The 16,839-nt window shown below is 47.8% G+C and overlaps 1 protein-coding gene across 1 annotated transcript; it reads right to left on the reverse strand.

Moving 5' to 3' along the window:
• Positions 1-5,743: 5,743 nt before the first annotated feature.
• Positions 5,744-16,520, reverse strand: LOC137758695 (cytochrome P450 4F2-like). Its single transcript, XM_068534693.1, has 8 exons — positions 16,054-16,520; positions 14,017-14,161; positions 11,166-11,219; positions 10,941-11,072; positions 9,694-9,695; positions 8,134-8,249; positions 7,076-7,346; positions 5,744-6,016 (listed from the first exon to the last, which is right to left on the reverse strand). Exons 1-8 carry the CDS (start codon positions 16,249-16,251, stop codon positions 5,801-5,803), a joined length of 1,134 nt encoding a protein of 377 aa, XP_068390794.1. The 5' UTR covers positions 16,252-16,520; the 3' UTR covers positions 5,744-5,800.
• Positions 16,521-16,839: the final 319 nt, after the last annotated feature.

Here is a 16,839-nt window from a genome sequence, read left to right on the forward strand (position 1 = left end):
GGGAATTGATTGCAGGACTTCGACAGGACTGGGGGAAACAGAGACCCCACTCTTGGAGGGCGCACACAAAATAGTGTGCACATCGGGCCCCAGGGGAAGTAGCAGTGACCCCGGGGGAGACTGAACCAGACCTACCTGCTAGTGTTGGAAGGTTTCCTGCAGAGGCGGGGGGTGGCTCTGTTTCACCATCGGGACAAGGGCACTGGCAGCAGAAGTTCTGGGAAGTACTCCTTGGCCTGAGCCCCCCCAGAGTCTGTTATTAGCCCCACCAAAGAGCCCAGGTAGGCTCCAGTGTTGGGTTGCCTCAAGCAAAACAACCAACAGGGAGGGAACCCAGCCCCACCCATCAACAGTCAAGTGGATTAAAGTTTTACTGAACTCTGACCACCACAGCAACTGTCAGCTCTACCCACCACCAGAGCCTCCCATCAAGCCTCTTAGATAGCCTCAACCACCAGAGGGCAGACAGCAGAAGCAAGAAAAACTATAATCTTGCAGCCTGTGGAAAAAAAACCACATTCACAGAAAGACAGACAAGATGAAAAAGCAGAGGGCTATGTACCAGATGAAGGAACAAGATAAAACCCCAGAAAAACAACTAAATGAAGTGGAGATAGGCAACCTTCCAGAAAAAGAATTCAGAATAATGATAGTGAAGATGATCCAGGACCTCGGAATAAGAATGGAGGCAAAGATCGAGAAGATGCGAGAAATGTTTAACAAAGACCTAGAAGAATTAAAGAACAAACAAACAGAGATGAACAATACAATAACCGAAATGAAAACTACACTAGAAGGAATCAATAGCAGAATAACTGAGGCAGAAGAACGGATAAGTGACCTGGAAGACAGAATGGTGGAATTCACTGCTGCGGAACAGACTAAAGAAAAAAGAATGAAAAGAAATGAAGACAGCCTAAGAGACCTCTGGGACAACATTAAACGCAACAACATTCGTATTATAAGGGTCCCTGAAGGAGAAGAGAGAGAGAAAGGACCAGAGAAAATATGTGAAGAGATTATAGTCGAAAACTTCCCTAACATGGGAAAGGAAATAGCCACCCAAGTCCAGGAAGCGCAGCAAGTCCCATACAGGATAAACCCAAGGAGAAACATGCCGAGACACATAGTAATCAAATTGGCAAAAATTAAAGACCAAGAAAAATTGTTGAAAGCAGCAAGGGAAAAACGACAAATAACATACAAGGGAACTCCCATAAGGTTAACAGCTGATTTCTCAGCAGAAACTCTACAAGCCAGAAGGAGTGGCATGATATACTTAAAGTGATGAAAGGGAAGAACCTACAACCAAGATTACTCTACCCAGCAAGGATCTCATTCAGATTGGATGGAGAAATCAAAAGCTTTACAGACAAGCAAAAGCTAAGAGAATTCAGCACCACCAAACCAGCTCTACAACAAATGCTAAAGGAACTTCTCTAAGTGAGAAACACAAGAGAAGAAAAGGACCTACAAAAACAAACCCAAAACAATTAAGAAAATGGTCATAGGAACATACATATCAATAATTACCTTAAACGTGAATGGATTAAATGCTCCAACCAAAAGACACAGGCTTGCTGAATGGATACAAAAACAAGACCCATATATATGCTGTCTACAAGAGACCCACTTCAGACCTAGGGACACATACAGACTGAAAGTGAGGGGATGGAAAAAGATATTCCATGCAAATGGAAATCAAAAGAAAGCTGGAGTAGCTATATTCATATCAGATAAAATAGACTTTAAAATAAAGAAGGTTACAAGAGACAAGGAAGGACACTACATAATGATCAAGGGATCAATCCAAGAAGAAGATATAACAATTCTAAATATATATGCACCCAACATAGGAGCACCTCAATACATAAGGCAACTGCTAACAGCTATAAAAGAGGAAATCGACAGTAACATAATAATAGTGGGGGACTTTAACACCTCACTTACACCAATGGACAGATCATCCCAAATGAAAATAAATAAGGAAACAGAAGCTTTAAATGACACAATAGACCAGATAGATTTAATTGATATTTATAGGACATTCCATCCAAAACAGCAGATTACACATTCTTCTCAAGTGCGCACGGAACACTCTCCAGGATAGATCACATCTTGGGTCACAAATCAAGCCTCAGTAAATTTAAGAAAATTGAAATCATATCAAGCATCTTTTCTGACCACAACGCTATGAGATTAGAAATCAGTTACAGGGAAAAAAATGTAAAAAACACAAACACATGGAGGCAAAACAATACGTTACTAAATAACCAAGAGATCACTGAAGAAATCAAGGAGGAAATCAAAAAATACCTAGAGACAAATGACAATGAAAACACGACGATCCAAAACTTATGGGATGCAACAAAAGCAGTTTTAAGAGGGAAGTTTATAGCTATACAAGCCTACCTAAAGAAACAAGAAAAATCTCAAGTAAGCAATCTAACCTTACACCTAAAGGAACTAGAGAAAGAAGAACAAACAAAACCCAAAGTTAGCAGAAGGAAAGAAATCATAAAGATCAGAGTGGAAATAAATGAAATAGAAACAAAGAAAACAATAGCAAAGATCAATAAAACTAAAAGCTGGTTCTTTGAGAAGATAAACAAAATTGATAAGCCATTAGCCAGACTCATCAAGAAAAAGAGGGAGAGGACTCAAATCAATAAAATTAGAAATGAAAAAGGAGAAGTTACAACAGACACCGCAGAAATACAAAGTATCCTAAGAGACTACTACAAGCAAATCTATGCGAATAAAATGGACAACCTGGAAGAAATGGACAAATTCTTAGAAATGCACAACCTTCTGAGATTGAACCAGGAAGAAATAGAAAATATGAACAGACCAATCACAAGCACTGAAATGGAAACTGTGATTAAAAATCTTCCAACAAACAAAAGCCCAGGACCAGATGGCTTCACAGGCGAATTCTATCAAACATTTAGAGAAAAGCTAACACCTATCCTTCCCAAACTCTTCCAAAATATAGCAGAGGGAGGAATACTCCCAAACTCATTCTACGAGGCTACCATCACTCTGATACCAAAACCAGAAAAAAATGTCACAAAGAAAGAAAACTACAGGCCAATATCACTGATGAACATAGATGCAAATATCGTCCACAAAATACTAACAAACAGAATCCAACAGCACATTAAAAGGATCATACACCATGATCAAGTGGGGTTTATCCCAGGAATGCAAGGATTCTTCAATATACGCAAATCAATCAAGGTGATAAACCATATTAACAAATTGAAGGAGAAAAACCATATGGTCATCTCAATCAATGCAGAGAAAGCTTTTGACAAAATTCAACACCCATTTATGATAAAAACCCTCCAGAAAGTAGGCATAGAGGGAACTTTCCTCAACATAATAAAGGCCACATATGACAAACCCACAGCCAACATTGTCCTCAATGGTGAAAAACTGAAACAATTTCCACTAAGATCAGGAACAAAACAAGGTGCCCACTCTCACCACTATTATTCAACATAGTTTTGGAAGTTTTAGCCACAGCAATCAGAGAAGAAAAAGAAACAAAAGGAATCCAAATCGGAAAAGAAGAAATAAAACTGTCACTGTTCACAGATGACATGATACTATACATAGAGAATCCTAAAGATGCTACCAGAAAACTACTAGAGCTAATCAATGAATTTGGTAAAGTAGCAGGATACAACATTAATGCCCAGAAATCTCTTGCATTCCTACACACTAATGACGAAAAATCTGAAAGTGAAATTAAGAAAACACTCCCATTTACCATTGCAACAAAAAGAATAAAATATCTAGGAATAAACCTACCTAAGGAGACATACAGGTCTTTTGTCTCATTAGGTACGTTTATTCCTAGACCTGTTTGCAGAAAATTATAAGACACTGATGAAAGAAATTAAAGATGATACAAATAGATGGAGAGATATACCATGTTCTTGGATTGGAAGAGTAAACATTGTGAAAATGACTATACTACCCAAAGCAATCTACAGATTCAATGTATTCCCTGTCAAACTACCACTGGCACTTTTCACAGAACTAGAACAAAAAATTTCACAATTTGTATGGAAACACAAAAGACCCCGAATAGCCAAAGCAATCTTGAGAAAGAAAAATGGAGCTGGAGGAATCAGGCTCCCTGACTTCAGACTATACTACAAAGCTACAGTAATCAAGACAGTATGGTACTGGCACAAAAACAGAAATATAGATCAATGGAACAGGATAGAAAGCCCAAAGATAAACCCACGCACATATGGTCACCTTATCTTTGATAAAGGAGGCAAGAATATACAGTGGAGAAAAGACAGCCTCTTCAATAAGTGGGGCTGGGAAAACTGGACAGCTACATGTAAAAGAATGAAATTAGAACATTCCCTAACACCATACACAAAAATAAACTCAAAATGGATTAAAGACCTCAATGTAAGGCCAGATACTATCAAACTCTTAGAGGAAAACATAGGCAGAACACTCTATGACATAAATCACAGCAAGATCCTTTTTGACCCAGCTCCTAGAGAAATGGAAATAAAAACACAAATAAACAAATGGGACCTAATGAAACCTAGTCAAAGCTTTTAGGACTGTGGAGTGATGAGGTTGAATCACTCATCACTTTAGGGGTGAGATGGCGAATGACCGTGAGAGTCCAGGAGGGGTCCTAGGGGTTATGAGGACCCTAAGCTTCCTCTACCCATTATCGATCAAACTACTCAAGTGTACATAGTACCCAGCAGATGAGAGTGAATAAAACTACTTTATCCTGAGATTCTTGACTCACCTGATTACCTGGGCATGGGCAGAGATTATCCCCCACTGGTGTGAGGTCTTGTGAAGCCTGCCACCCACTGTGCCTGCTCCATCACCAGCATTCCATTCAACTCAGAGAAAAGTTACTCAAACTTCTAAACTTCCATTTCTTCATCTACAAGTTGGGTGTAATAACAGACTTTAGCTGCCAGGGTGGTTCTGGTGATTAATTGTGTTCATATGAACACAATATATGCCACTTACTATGCCATCAGAAAATCTGTGTGTTATTATAGGACATTCAACCCCAGGCTTGAGAGTTTGGACTCTGGACAATAGGAGAATTTTTGCCATTGAACTCTTGTAAGACAAGAGACATATATTGAGTCACTACTGTGTGTCCAGCACTGTTATAGGCCCTGGGGACACAGAGGTAAATCACGTCCAGTCCCACATGCATAATCCAGCAGCCAAAGCACGATGTGAAAGGCTGTGGTGGAGACATCTGCTGGTCACTAACGGAAAATGTGGAGGAAGAAATGTTCACCCAGAGAGTGAAGATGTTTGAAAACATGTGATTTCAGAGAGAAAAGTAAGAGACTGGAGGGGAAGTTCACTTACTGAATATGTGCTAAGTGGCAATATCTGCCCTCACACATTGTTGCTAATTATCTCAGAAATCCAGGTTTCTGTCCCAAAAGCCTGCAACTTTGTCCTGCTACCCATGCTGAGTACTAGATCCTGCCTCAGAGCTCTGCTCCTCTTCCCACTAAGCAATAATGACAGAATCCACAAAAAGATTTTCTCTCTTCCCCAGCCAGGGAGCAGAGCCAATGAGAGGAGCTCAGAAAAAGACCAGGAGGACTTGCACTCACCGTTCAATCTCCTTAAGCTCACGGTCCCTGAGGAGCTCTTGCGCCTCCTGCCGGCAGCGTTCCTGCTATTCTTGGTGCTTTACAAGGTTGTACAGGATCCAGGAGAGGCCACTGGCTGTGGTGTCATGGCCTGAAGAGCATCCAGAAAGGCTTGGATATCTGGGCTACTTCAGCACCAGAGGGTGGACAGCACCTTCACAGTAAGGCCCATGGGGAGGATGGGGAGTGATGGGGTGATCTAGGGTCCACTTGCCAAGTTCCTTGGTGGGGGAGAGACCCCTTCCCCTCTGTAGTCTCACACTGGGACCCTCACCCTCAAACATGAAGGTGTCAGCTTCAGCTCGGATATCTTCGTCTGACAATCCCTTCTCATCTTCATCCTGGAGAGAAAGCAAGATCCGCAGAATCACACTAGCTCTGAGGGCCCCTGAGCCTAAACTGAGAAAATCTCTGAACCTCCATCATCCATCCAGAACCCCAAGCCCACCCTGAAATCCTAGACTTCCCTCTGTCACCAGAGGCCCCACCCCATAGGTCTCCTCCTTCATCTCCTCGTCTCCTGTGTTTTCCCTGGTGAAAGGAATCAGTGATCCATAAATATTTTCACGTTTCTTCATGATGAGGAATTTCTGAGAAAACAGTTGCTGGCAACCTGGGTTACGGGATGATTGAGTGGCAACTTGCCTTGGAAGCTAGAGATTGAGCATTGCCCCAAAGCCATCTGCTCACATGCTAGGATAGTAAATCCAGAGATTCTTTATGTCTCCTGGAGATGAGGAATGGGTTATAAACCTATAGAACCTATAGACTTTGCCTTCTCACCAAAGAGGATTTGTTTAAGCTCCAGAACAATCTCTCTCTCCTCTTCTCTTCCCTTCCCTTCTCTACTCTCTCCATACCTCTATCCTTATCCCTATTATCCATACAGAAGAATGGGCAGATATATCAGCTGTCCTGTATAAGTTTCAAATTTCAGTATCTGGAAGTAATTCTCCTGTGATGCAACCATGGCTGCATGGACAGGTAAAAGCAGCATGGAGCCCTCAAAAGAATTTGGGGAAAAAGGGGAAAAGAATGGGGAAAAAGAGCTAAATTCTAGTCTGGCTACTGTTACTGCTGTGAGAAATAAATGCTCTGCTCTGATCCAGGGTTCTATATATATACTACAACAACAACAACACACACACACACACACACACACACACACGTAGACTAACTTATTAACTCGGAAGTAGAGTAAAATCTCAGGCCTTCACAGTTTCAGACTCAGCAATCCCCTGCAGGGGGATTCCACACAGTCATCTCTAAAACTTATCCCGGACCCATCCCTCCCTCAAGCACCTGACATGGCTCCCCAGTACCCTCTGCATCCCATCCAAGCTCTTTGATCAAATCGAGGTCCATTCTAATACTTCTACTCAGATCTCAGAGGAGCCCACCTTGGTCAGCAGGAGCACATCAATGAAGTCCAAGGTCTTGGCCTTAGCCTTGGCCTTGAGGAAGTCATCAATGCCCTGACTGGGGAGGGTACGCCGCCGCTCCTGGATAACAGCATCTGTGAAGTCGTGAACCAGGCGGCAGGCCCTGCGGAAGCACCGCCCGTCGGGGGTGAGGTAGTACAGGAGGTCTAGGCGCAGGAAGATCTGCTGGTGCCGCTTTGCCACTAGGGCACTGAGCTCCAAGATGGCAGCAATATATTCACTGGGCTTCCTGCAGGATGAGAGCATGAAGGAAGCCAACAACATAAAACACCTGAAGCCCAGAAGCCGAGAGCTACCTCCCTCCAGGAAACTGAGGCTCCAAGAACAGATGGCCCACAGATACAGTGTGGGGAGGAGCCAGGACATGAGACTCTCCAGACTCTTCTCTCCTACATCCCATCTCTGTGAGCTGCCTCCATGCCCCAGGCACCCAGAGCACAGCTTAGATATCATGCTTCTTTCCTCTGTCTCTCACCCAGTACCTGCCCCTTCTCCTTCCCCAAACTGTCCACATGGCTCAGAACTTATCCTCTGCTAGCTGGTCAATGGACCAGCCCTTCCCTATTCTCCTTACATCCAATGTCAACAAGACTCAGTGTCTACATGACAGTTGGTCTTCTATCAAGTCAGATGTCCAAGCTCAACTTTAACCAAGACCCTCATATGCTCAAACACATTCCTTGGCTCCCAGGAAACTTGAGATAAAGTTCATATCCTCTGTGTCTGACTTCAGAATGTCCTTAAGACATAACCCCGCCCACTCCTCCAAACCTATTTCCAAGGTGTCTCCTCACTGTTGCACACACTTTGCTCATCCTACCCTCCTGGCCTTTATCAAACAGTTCTACCTACCTGAAAGGTTAGCTCCTTTTCTTTCCCTTTCCCTGTCCTTCAATGTCCAGCTCTGACCCACCTCCTCCAGGAAGGCCCTTCTGATAGCCCTGGTCAGTCCTCCCTCCCCCATCTACTCCCTTGGGTGTATGGCTCATATTCCTGGGCCCTGGGCTGAGACTCACTCCTGGCAATTGCTGTCGAAACTGAAGACGCATTTCTGCAGACTGTCCAGGGTCATGAGGCTGATGTGTTCAAACATGTCCAGATAGGTGTGGCCCTCTGTGACCAGGTGCTGCCACTTGGCCTGGACAAAGAAGGGGACAGAGCTGTGGCTGGGAACTGACTCCCCTGACCCCTCCTTAACCCCTAAACACCAAGATGCACTCCCCCAGATTCTGACTCCTGGGCCCAGGCACACAACCCCAGGGAGGACCAGACTTGGGTAGGTGTGAAAGCTGTTACTATTAGGACATGAAGTCACCATGGCTGAGAGTCAGGAGATCTGGGTTTTTAAATCCTGGCTCTGCCCGCTATACTCTTTGTGCCCTTGGTCAACTTATTGCATAAAGTAAGTACTCAACAAATGTTAGCTTCCATCATCTTCATTGTTATAAATTGATTAGGAAAATGTCCCCTATGTTGAGAGAGGTAGTCCTCCATGGGCCCTGAGTACCCCTGCACTTTTTTGCTGGGTATGCCAAAAAATTGCAAGACACTGATATTCTTTACCTGGGCCATTTCTCAGAGTTGTGTTTGTAGCAAACAACCTTGAGGAGTGAGGTAATGTTGAAACCTTGTAACCCAGATTGAGACTTGAACCCATGGTCTTTTAACTGAAATCACACACTTGGTCTCAGGACTTAATGAAGCTCAGGTTCTTGATGTCTCATTGCAGAAAGAATTCAGTAAGAGACAAAGTGATTGATAGGTAAGAAGAGGATTTATTTAGGGAGAAACACATTCCACAGACAGAGTGTGGGCCATCTCAGAAGGTGAGAGCAGCCCCAGGGTATTGGGTTGTCAGTTTTTTTAGGGGTGGGTAATTTCATAGGCTAATGAGTGGGAGGAGTATTCCAGCTATTTTGGGGAAGGGGTGGGGATTTCCAGAAGTTGGGCTACTGCTCACTTTTTGACCTTTATGGTCAGGCTTCGAACTCTCATGGCACTTGTGGGTGTGTCATTTAGCGAGCTGATGTGTTACAATGAGCGTATATTGAGGCTCAAGGTCTAGTGGAAGTCGACTCGTCCGCCATCTTGGATCTATTTGGTTCTAATCAGTTTATGTCATGTCCTCTGGCTATGTCATTCGTTTAAAGGTTGTGTCCTGCCCCCTTCCCTCCTGTTTCAATGTCTCCCCCTGGACAAATACCAGGCTTGCTTCTAATTGCTATAAAAGTCATAGAGTCCGTAAACCTAGGGCTCCTTCCCTTGTAATACAACATACTATATGAGCAGGCATCTATTGAAGCCCACCTGTGTCACCCTCAGGGTATTTGGTGACTTGGAAGAAGAATGCAAACCAACAAGAAGCACAGGCTGTTTTCTGTGCCAAAAGTAATAAACTGTCCTTTGTCTCTAAGCCAGGAGTCTCATGACTTCTGGCAGAATCCACAAAACAGTAACAAGTTCCCTTGTCAGCTTGCAGGTATGGAAAAATCCGAGGCACTTCACAAAATTCTTACGTCCACAACTCCATTCCCATGTATATATCCAAACCTTTTCCAATGTATTTTTTCAGTAACTTCTATTAGGAGGTGGAGCCTATTTCACCATCCTTCGATTCTGAGCTGGCCTTGGACTTGTTTTGGCCAACAGACTGTGGTGAAAAAATGAGGAGATCATCCCAAACCTAGACACCACGGGCACTGCAGCTTCCTCTCAGTCTTTTCAAACCCTGCCTCTGCCATTTGAACCAGCCTGAGATGTCTTCTGAAGGGAGAGAATCACATGAAAGGAAGTCTAGTTGCCCTAGCTGAGGTCATCCTAGATGAGCTTGCAGCCAACCAAGCTCCAAACATGTGAGAGGACTGACCCCAGATCAGCAATGCTTCGTATCTGTATGGTCAGGCCGCCCAAGATAGTTGTCCTCTTGTTCTCTGCACATCCCTTGCTTGACCAGTCCTTGTTTCACCTACACCCTATTCACATGGCTGACCTTCCCTCTTAATCATAGAGCCTAATCAGTAACTGCCTATATACTTGCCCCCAGCCCCAGATAGTGATTGTTCTAATATTTAGATCAAAACATCTCCACCATGATAGCTTATCAAAGGGGTAGTGAAGGGTATGCTCCTCTGCTGGTTTCCTTGGTAACTTATGAGCCAACCTGATGTCAATTCCCCTACAACTGGTAACCTCCCACCCATGCACCCCCATAGGAAGACTGCCGCCATGTCCTTCCCGCTATCGGCCACACATGGGGGGTGTCACCCCAGGACCTTGCTTCAGACATGTAAGATGCCCCTGTCCATTAAACCACTGATATCTCTGTTACTGACTCCAGCTCTTTCTTCAGTCTTCAGGCTGCAGGCCTGTGGGGTGCAGCCCAACACTATCTGACCCACAGCTGATTACAGATACGTGAGTGACCCCATCTACATTCAGAGGAACCAGCCAACTGACTCACAGACTTGCTGTCAACACTAAACCCTTATTGTTTTGAAGTGATTTGTTACTCAGGAATAACTACTACATGATATTCATCATTATCATCAAACATGTCTCAAGATTCCATGGTTTCTGTGAAGGTAAAATAGAAACTATCACCTTCTCAGCACCTACCGTGTGCCAGGGACATGGCTCTATTATGTTATCTCGACCACCCTGCAAAGCAGGGATCACATTATACTCATTTTATAGCCAAGGAAACTGAGGCTCAGAAGGAAAGAACAATGGCCCAAGCCACCCAGAAGAGCCAGAATTACAGACAAGATGTTTCTGAGTCCCTATTGTCCCCAAGACTCTAGTTGGAACCCTGGGTTCAAGATACTCCCATGCATGATATCTGCACTCTTGGTGAAAATCTTCATGTAGGGCTTCAGGATGTTGAAGTGGAAGGCAGGTGTCAGCATGCGACGGTGGCTGTTCCACTTGTCACCGGCACTCAGCAGGAGCCCATCCCCTAGCAGAGACAGCCACGGGGAGTGGGCAAGGGCAGCACCTTCCCCTGGGCCCCCAAGGTTGTCCCCAACCCCCTTCACTAACAGTTACTCACCCAGCCAGGGCTTCAGAAAGTCATAGAAGTGCACGTCCTTGGGTGCGACGGTGGCTGACATGAATGAGGACCATCAGGGGCCAGGGAGAAGGGGAGGGGAGGGACTTTTGGTGGGGGGTGGGGGTTCCCAGTCAGGAATCTGCGTTCCCCCTCCAAGCCCAGCATAGCAGGAATGGGGCCAAGAGCACAGGCAACTGGGAGGAGAGGGGGAAGGGAGGGTGGAACAGACCAGGCTGCAGCACAGAATACAGTAAAGACAGAGCCCATAGACACAACTCTACATGCTTAGACACACCCCAACATGCCACAACATACCCCAACATGCCTTGACATGGCACCTTATAAACACCGAAGCATAGCCCAGCACTTTACAAAACGCCTTTACAGGGACCTAGGACATTACATCTGCCCCAGCACTCTGACCTCTCCTGAGACATCTGACAGGGCCCCATGTGTTAACATGTCCTGACAAGGCCCCAACATGCACAACACAACCTGACATGACAAAACATGCTCTGCCATGGACCTGAAGACAATCTGACATGACCTCAATGTGCCCCAGATGGGCCCCAGACAGGACCTAATACACTTATATCACAGACCTGAAACAGGCAAGACCAAGACATACTCTAAGACCTGCATCAGACACGACTCACATAAGGTCTCAGGCATTTCTCAGAGTGACTCTGAGTCCCAGACCTCAGACAAACTCCAAATGTGGCCCAGACGTGACCAGCAGGAGAACCAGACAATCTCTAATGGCATCTCACGCAAGAACCAGAGACTGCAAGGTGCCTCAGATGTCCTTGGCCACAGCTGAGCCCCAGACATGACTGAGACCATCTCCATTTAAGCTCAGGTATAAACATATACAAGGTGTCACCAGGTATAACATACACCAGCTGTAACCAGAATCCAGGTAGAAACATACGTGACCAGACGTGGCCATGCAGCAGACATTGCACAGACATGACCGCAGGTCAGGCAGGTGGGAGTCCAGGTGAGAGAGAGGCAGTGGCATCTCTGCCACAGCCCCTTCTGTCTGCACTCTGGTCACATGCCCACCTGGAGGCAACACAGACACCATGGCAGTGGGCAAGCTGTGGCCAGGGAGGTGTCCACCTGGAGCAAAGAGCACAGGCTTGATGCAGGTGGGGTGGAAGATGCGGGTGACCACATGCCAGGGTCCAACCACCAACGGCACACATCCCATAGGTGCTGGCCAGGCCCTGTGTGTACAGGAGACCTCCCTCCGAGCTCTGAATCTGGACAGGCACAAAAATGACCCAATTCACACTCTTCCAGGCTGCCAGAGGGAAGGACTTGCAAGGAAGGGATCCAGACCTGAACCCATGAATCACCTCCAGCAGCTGCTCGTCTGTCCTCAGCCTCCTCCTGGGCTCCCTCCCCACACCCTCCATACATGACAATTGGGGTCCCTCAGGTGCAAGGATAGAAAGGGTTTTTCCCTGTTTGGGTTCCAAATACCATGTTCAGCTGACTTCTCTTCCATCCTCATATTCCAGGTACGGAAACTGAGGCTCTGAATGATGAAGTCACTTGCCAACAGTCTCCCAGACACTAAGCCTGAGACTCCAGCCCAGGTCTGTCTGAATCCAGGGCCTGAGTTCTTAACCATCCAGCTGCTCTGAGTCCCAAAACAATAGCTCAGAGGACCCTATGCTTCCCAGACAGGGCACTCAGAGTCTCAGGGACACAGAGATTGGTCCTATGACCCAGGCAAGGGAAATTAAAGGGAATCCTGTATCTTTTCCTGGAAATGTTGTGAATGAGGTCACTTTTCCATGGGGGTTGAGCTTCTGGCATTCATCTTTACCATTATGAGAGTGAAGCCATCACAGATGAACACAGAACTGAAAGATGAAGACAGATTTCTGATGACATTGTTTAAGACCTGGATCCAGCTGGGCCTGAAGACACCCTCCTTGGACTTTACTATCAATTGATTCACTTTCTTTCCTTAGAACATACAGGGTTGCATTTCCACCACTAACAGCTGAAAGAGACTTCAGCAGCCAGAGAGAGCCAGGGACCTTCCCAGAGTCACCGAGCATTCTGGTGTTTCAACCAAGGTCTCTGTCAGTTGCTGCCTGTTCATTCCTCTGCTTGCCAGGTCTGTCTGGGGATGGGAGGAACAGGGGACAAGAGAAGGGAGACAGGGTGTGGTGGAGTCTCCTCAGGGAGATTCCTGGGGACTGGAGAAGGAGGGCACTGAACTAGAAGTGGTCAAGCTGCAGGATAGAGTCAAAGAAACTGACCCACCAGCGAGGTGGATGTCATGGAAATAGCAGCCCAGATCTTCCACCAGCCACGAGTCTTCATTGCTCTGGGCCTGGGGATGGGTGGGTCTGAGGGCAGGCCTGGCAGGGGGCCTGGGATGCTATGGATGCCCACTGCACCACTTTACCCTCTGCTTTAAAAAATGTCTGCTCATCAATCCAGACACAGTTCCAGCAACTCCTCCTCCAGGCAGCCTTCCGGGATGCCCCAGCAGAATACCTTGCTTCTCCTCTGGGTTGCCACAGCCCATCTCCCTCTGGCCAATTCCTGACCACACCAGGTCAGGGATCTCTCTGTCCAGACCTGTGTCCTCAAGATTGGGGGTGTCCTTCACCCAGGACACCAGGGTGGGGTGCAGACGGCGGTGAGAGGAGGAAGGAGGCAGTGAGATGGGGGCTGGTGAATACTTGAAGGAGAGAGGAAGATGGCTTAGAGAGAAGAGGGGAGGAAGGGCCAGGGTCCTGTAGGGGCCACATAGAAGCTTGGCAGGGAGGGGCTGGAAGCCCTCAGATGTGTCATGGCACCACCACCACAAGCTCTGCATGGGTACCTGAGGCACTGGCAACATTCCGGATCAAGTCAGGATGGCAGAAAATGACCAGGGGGGTGATAGGGCCCATCCAGATCATGTATCCCTGGGGGTAGTTGGCCACCAGCTGAGTTAAGCCCCTCAAGCCCTGCTCCGTAGGGGGGACCTGCAAGCAAGGTAAGGGCCATCAATCCCCAGAAGGAACCGCTGCAGTGGACGGTGTGTGGGCTTCTGCAGATGGAGGGAATTTCTGCTTCCTCCTGCTCCTTCTCTCTGGGGGCAGGAGGGTCCTGGGGGCCTCTTCATGTCCCCAGAGTGTATCCCAGGGCACAGGGAGAAGACACGCTCTCTGCCCACAGGGAGGGTGACCTTGGCTTGAAAAGACAAATGTTTCTTTTCCTGGGAGTGGTCCCAGCCCCAGGGGCGACCACAGGAGGAGATCCCCAGTGGTGAGGTTTGTGGGTAGCAGGGTGGCCTCAGGACTTGTGGACTGGGTTTTGGTCCCACATCCTTTCATATTCTGGCTGGTCCACATGGCCTCTGTTTCTTTGCATGGTAAAGGGTCTGCAGACCTGGGAACTTCCAGCCCTGGCCAACCCCAAGGGACGGTCGTGAATTCTGCCCATCAATCAAGATAGCAATTCTGCCCTCTGAACCCCCTCTGCTGGCCATGCTCTGTGCAGAGTGCATCCTGTGTGTCTATCTCTCTGCAAGTTATGGGCATGCCTTTCAATTGTGCCATTTACAAATGAAGAAACTGAGGCCATATGCCCCCAAAGGGGAAGAAGTGTGGGTTGCCTCCTGGTGAAGCATCCTCTCACCAGGATGTCCCATTCAAACCTGACAAATACCCCCAGGTGCTCTAGACAAATGAACATAAATCATTTGCACCTTTGTGACTTGCTCCTGTCTCCCCAAGGACCTTGAGGTGAGGATTCAAAGCACTAGATGAGATTGGTCCGGAGAGGGAGAGTGACTCAGCCAAGGTCACACAGCAAGAGGGGCTGGAGGAAGGAAAAGTGACCAAGACAGGCCCCTCACAGACAAGCCCTTGGAGGGGAAGGCAGAACTGTAGCAACTTTGTAACATTCCTGCTGCTTCCAGGATGTCCTGAAACCATTCCAAGACCTAGAATCTCAGCCCAGTGAATCTCATCTTCACGGTGAACTTCGGAATGCCCCTGTTCTGAACTTTGCCTTAATGAACAGTGATTGCAGCAAGTCCCCCGCCAAGCTGTAGTTCTCGTCCCAGGCAGGGAAGGAAAGCTATCTGGGAGACAGGAGGAGGACAACCATTCCTTTGACCTTGACTGAGGGGGGTGATGGCAAGTTCCTCACCTTGGTCATCAAACATTTATTTTGCATGCCTACTGTGTGCCGGCCCTGGACTGGGCACTGTAGTGTCTGCTCCCCAGAACTATCATCAAATTGGAAAGATGGTTAATAAGTAATTGGACAATTAACTGTTTAATTAATCATGAGCGGGGCCAAGTCAAAGGTCAAAGTCTGGGGCACAAGGTAGGCAGGCGTGGAGGATGGGGACGTGTAAGAAGGCTTCTGAAAGAGGAAGTGAGTGGCCAACTTTATCCAGATTGGTCAAGGCGCCCATTGGGACATCTTGGCGGGAGCGGGAGGAAGGGAGTAAGAGATTAGAGGGAGGGGTCCTGGAGAGGGGAGGGGGTGGGTAGCTGTGCACCTGTAGGTGGGAATGGGGAGGTGATAGCTATTTTCTGTGGGGAAGATGTAGCCCAGAATAAGACACAAGGAAATGGGCCACATGCAGAGCAGACCCCGGACAGCGCACCTGGTGAGGTGCGCTAATGTGTGGAAGACAGGCAGGAAATGGACCCCAAAGCAGGCTAGGGATAGAAGGACCGGATGTGGGGAAGGCCTCGATGGCAGAGCAGAGGAATGAAGGAGTGAGGAACAAGGGGGCTTCTCATCCTCCCTGGCTTCTCTGCTGTCCTAGATCACAGCCCAAACCCTGAGCCCCATTCCTGACCCTGCAGGATGTCCATCCACCCCGATGCTCGAGACTCATCCTGCTGCCCACACTCACCAGGCCCAGGTGACCCAAGAACCAGTTGCGTTTTGGGGGCTGCGGGAAACATTGGAGGCGGCGAGAGTTGTTGTAGGAGGTGTAGGTCCAGGCCAGGACGCGGGCCAGTAGCCAGGAAGCCCCGACCAGCAGCAGGAGCAGCCACGGGGAGGCTGCCACCGGCCCGAGTCCCAGCCAGGCCAGACTCAGCTGCAGCATCCTGCGGGGCAGATGGGGTGGAGGGTGAGCTCCTGAGGATGAAGGAAGGGGCGATGATGGTGAGCTGTGAGGCAGAGACCAATAGAGGGACAGGAACAAGGGAGAGAGGGGCAGGGATGGTGAGTGCTGGGGACAGGGCAAGAAGGGCTCAGAGGTGGACAGACAGGGGCTCAGAGAGGGGAGGGAGACCGAGAGAAATCCAGAGGAAGAGAGAGAGAGAGACAGACAGGGGAGTTAGTAACCAACTAGTATCCACTCATCTCCCAGGCCAGCTCATTCCCTGGAGCCACCCTGCCTGGAGCAGTGGCCTTCCCCACCCCGGGCCAGGACCCCCAGCCCTTAGACCCCCAGCCTGGCACCTTCTGTCAGGAGTGGCTTGTCCCACACAACTCCCTCTCCCCTCCTCTGGGGAAGGCTTTGTCTGGCCCCTGACCTAGAGGAAGCCGCCAGGGGCCGGGCTAAGCCAGCCAATCCTTGCAGCCTGCTTACCTCCTCCCCACCTGGCAGCTGCCCAAATAGAGGGTGGAGGGAAGGGGTTACAGTGTTATTAGAGCAGCCTGTGAACCAGCTCAGGATCACACTGTGTGG

This window comes from Eschrichtius robustus, chromosome 2, assembly GCF_028021215.1.
Source record: "Eschrichtius robustus isolate mEscRob2 chromosome 2, mEscRob2.pri, whole genome shotgun sequence".
NCBI lineage: Eukaryota > Metazoa > Chordata > Mammalia > Artiodactyla > Eschrichtiidae > Eschrichtius > Eschrichtius robustus.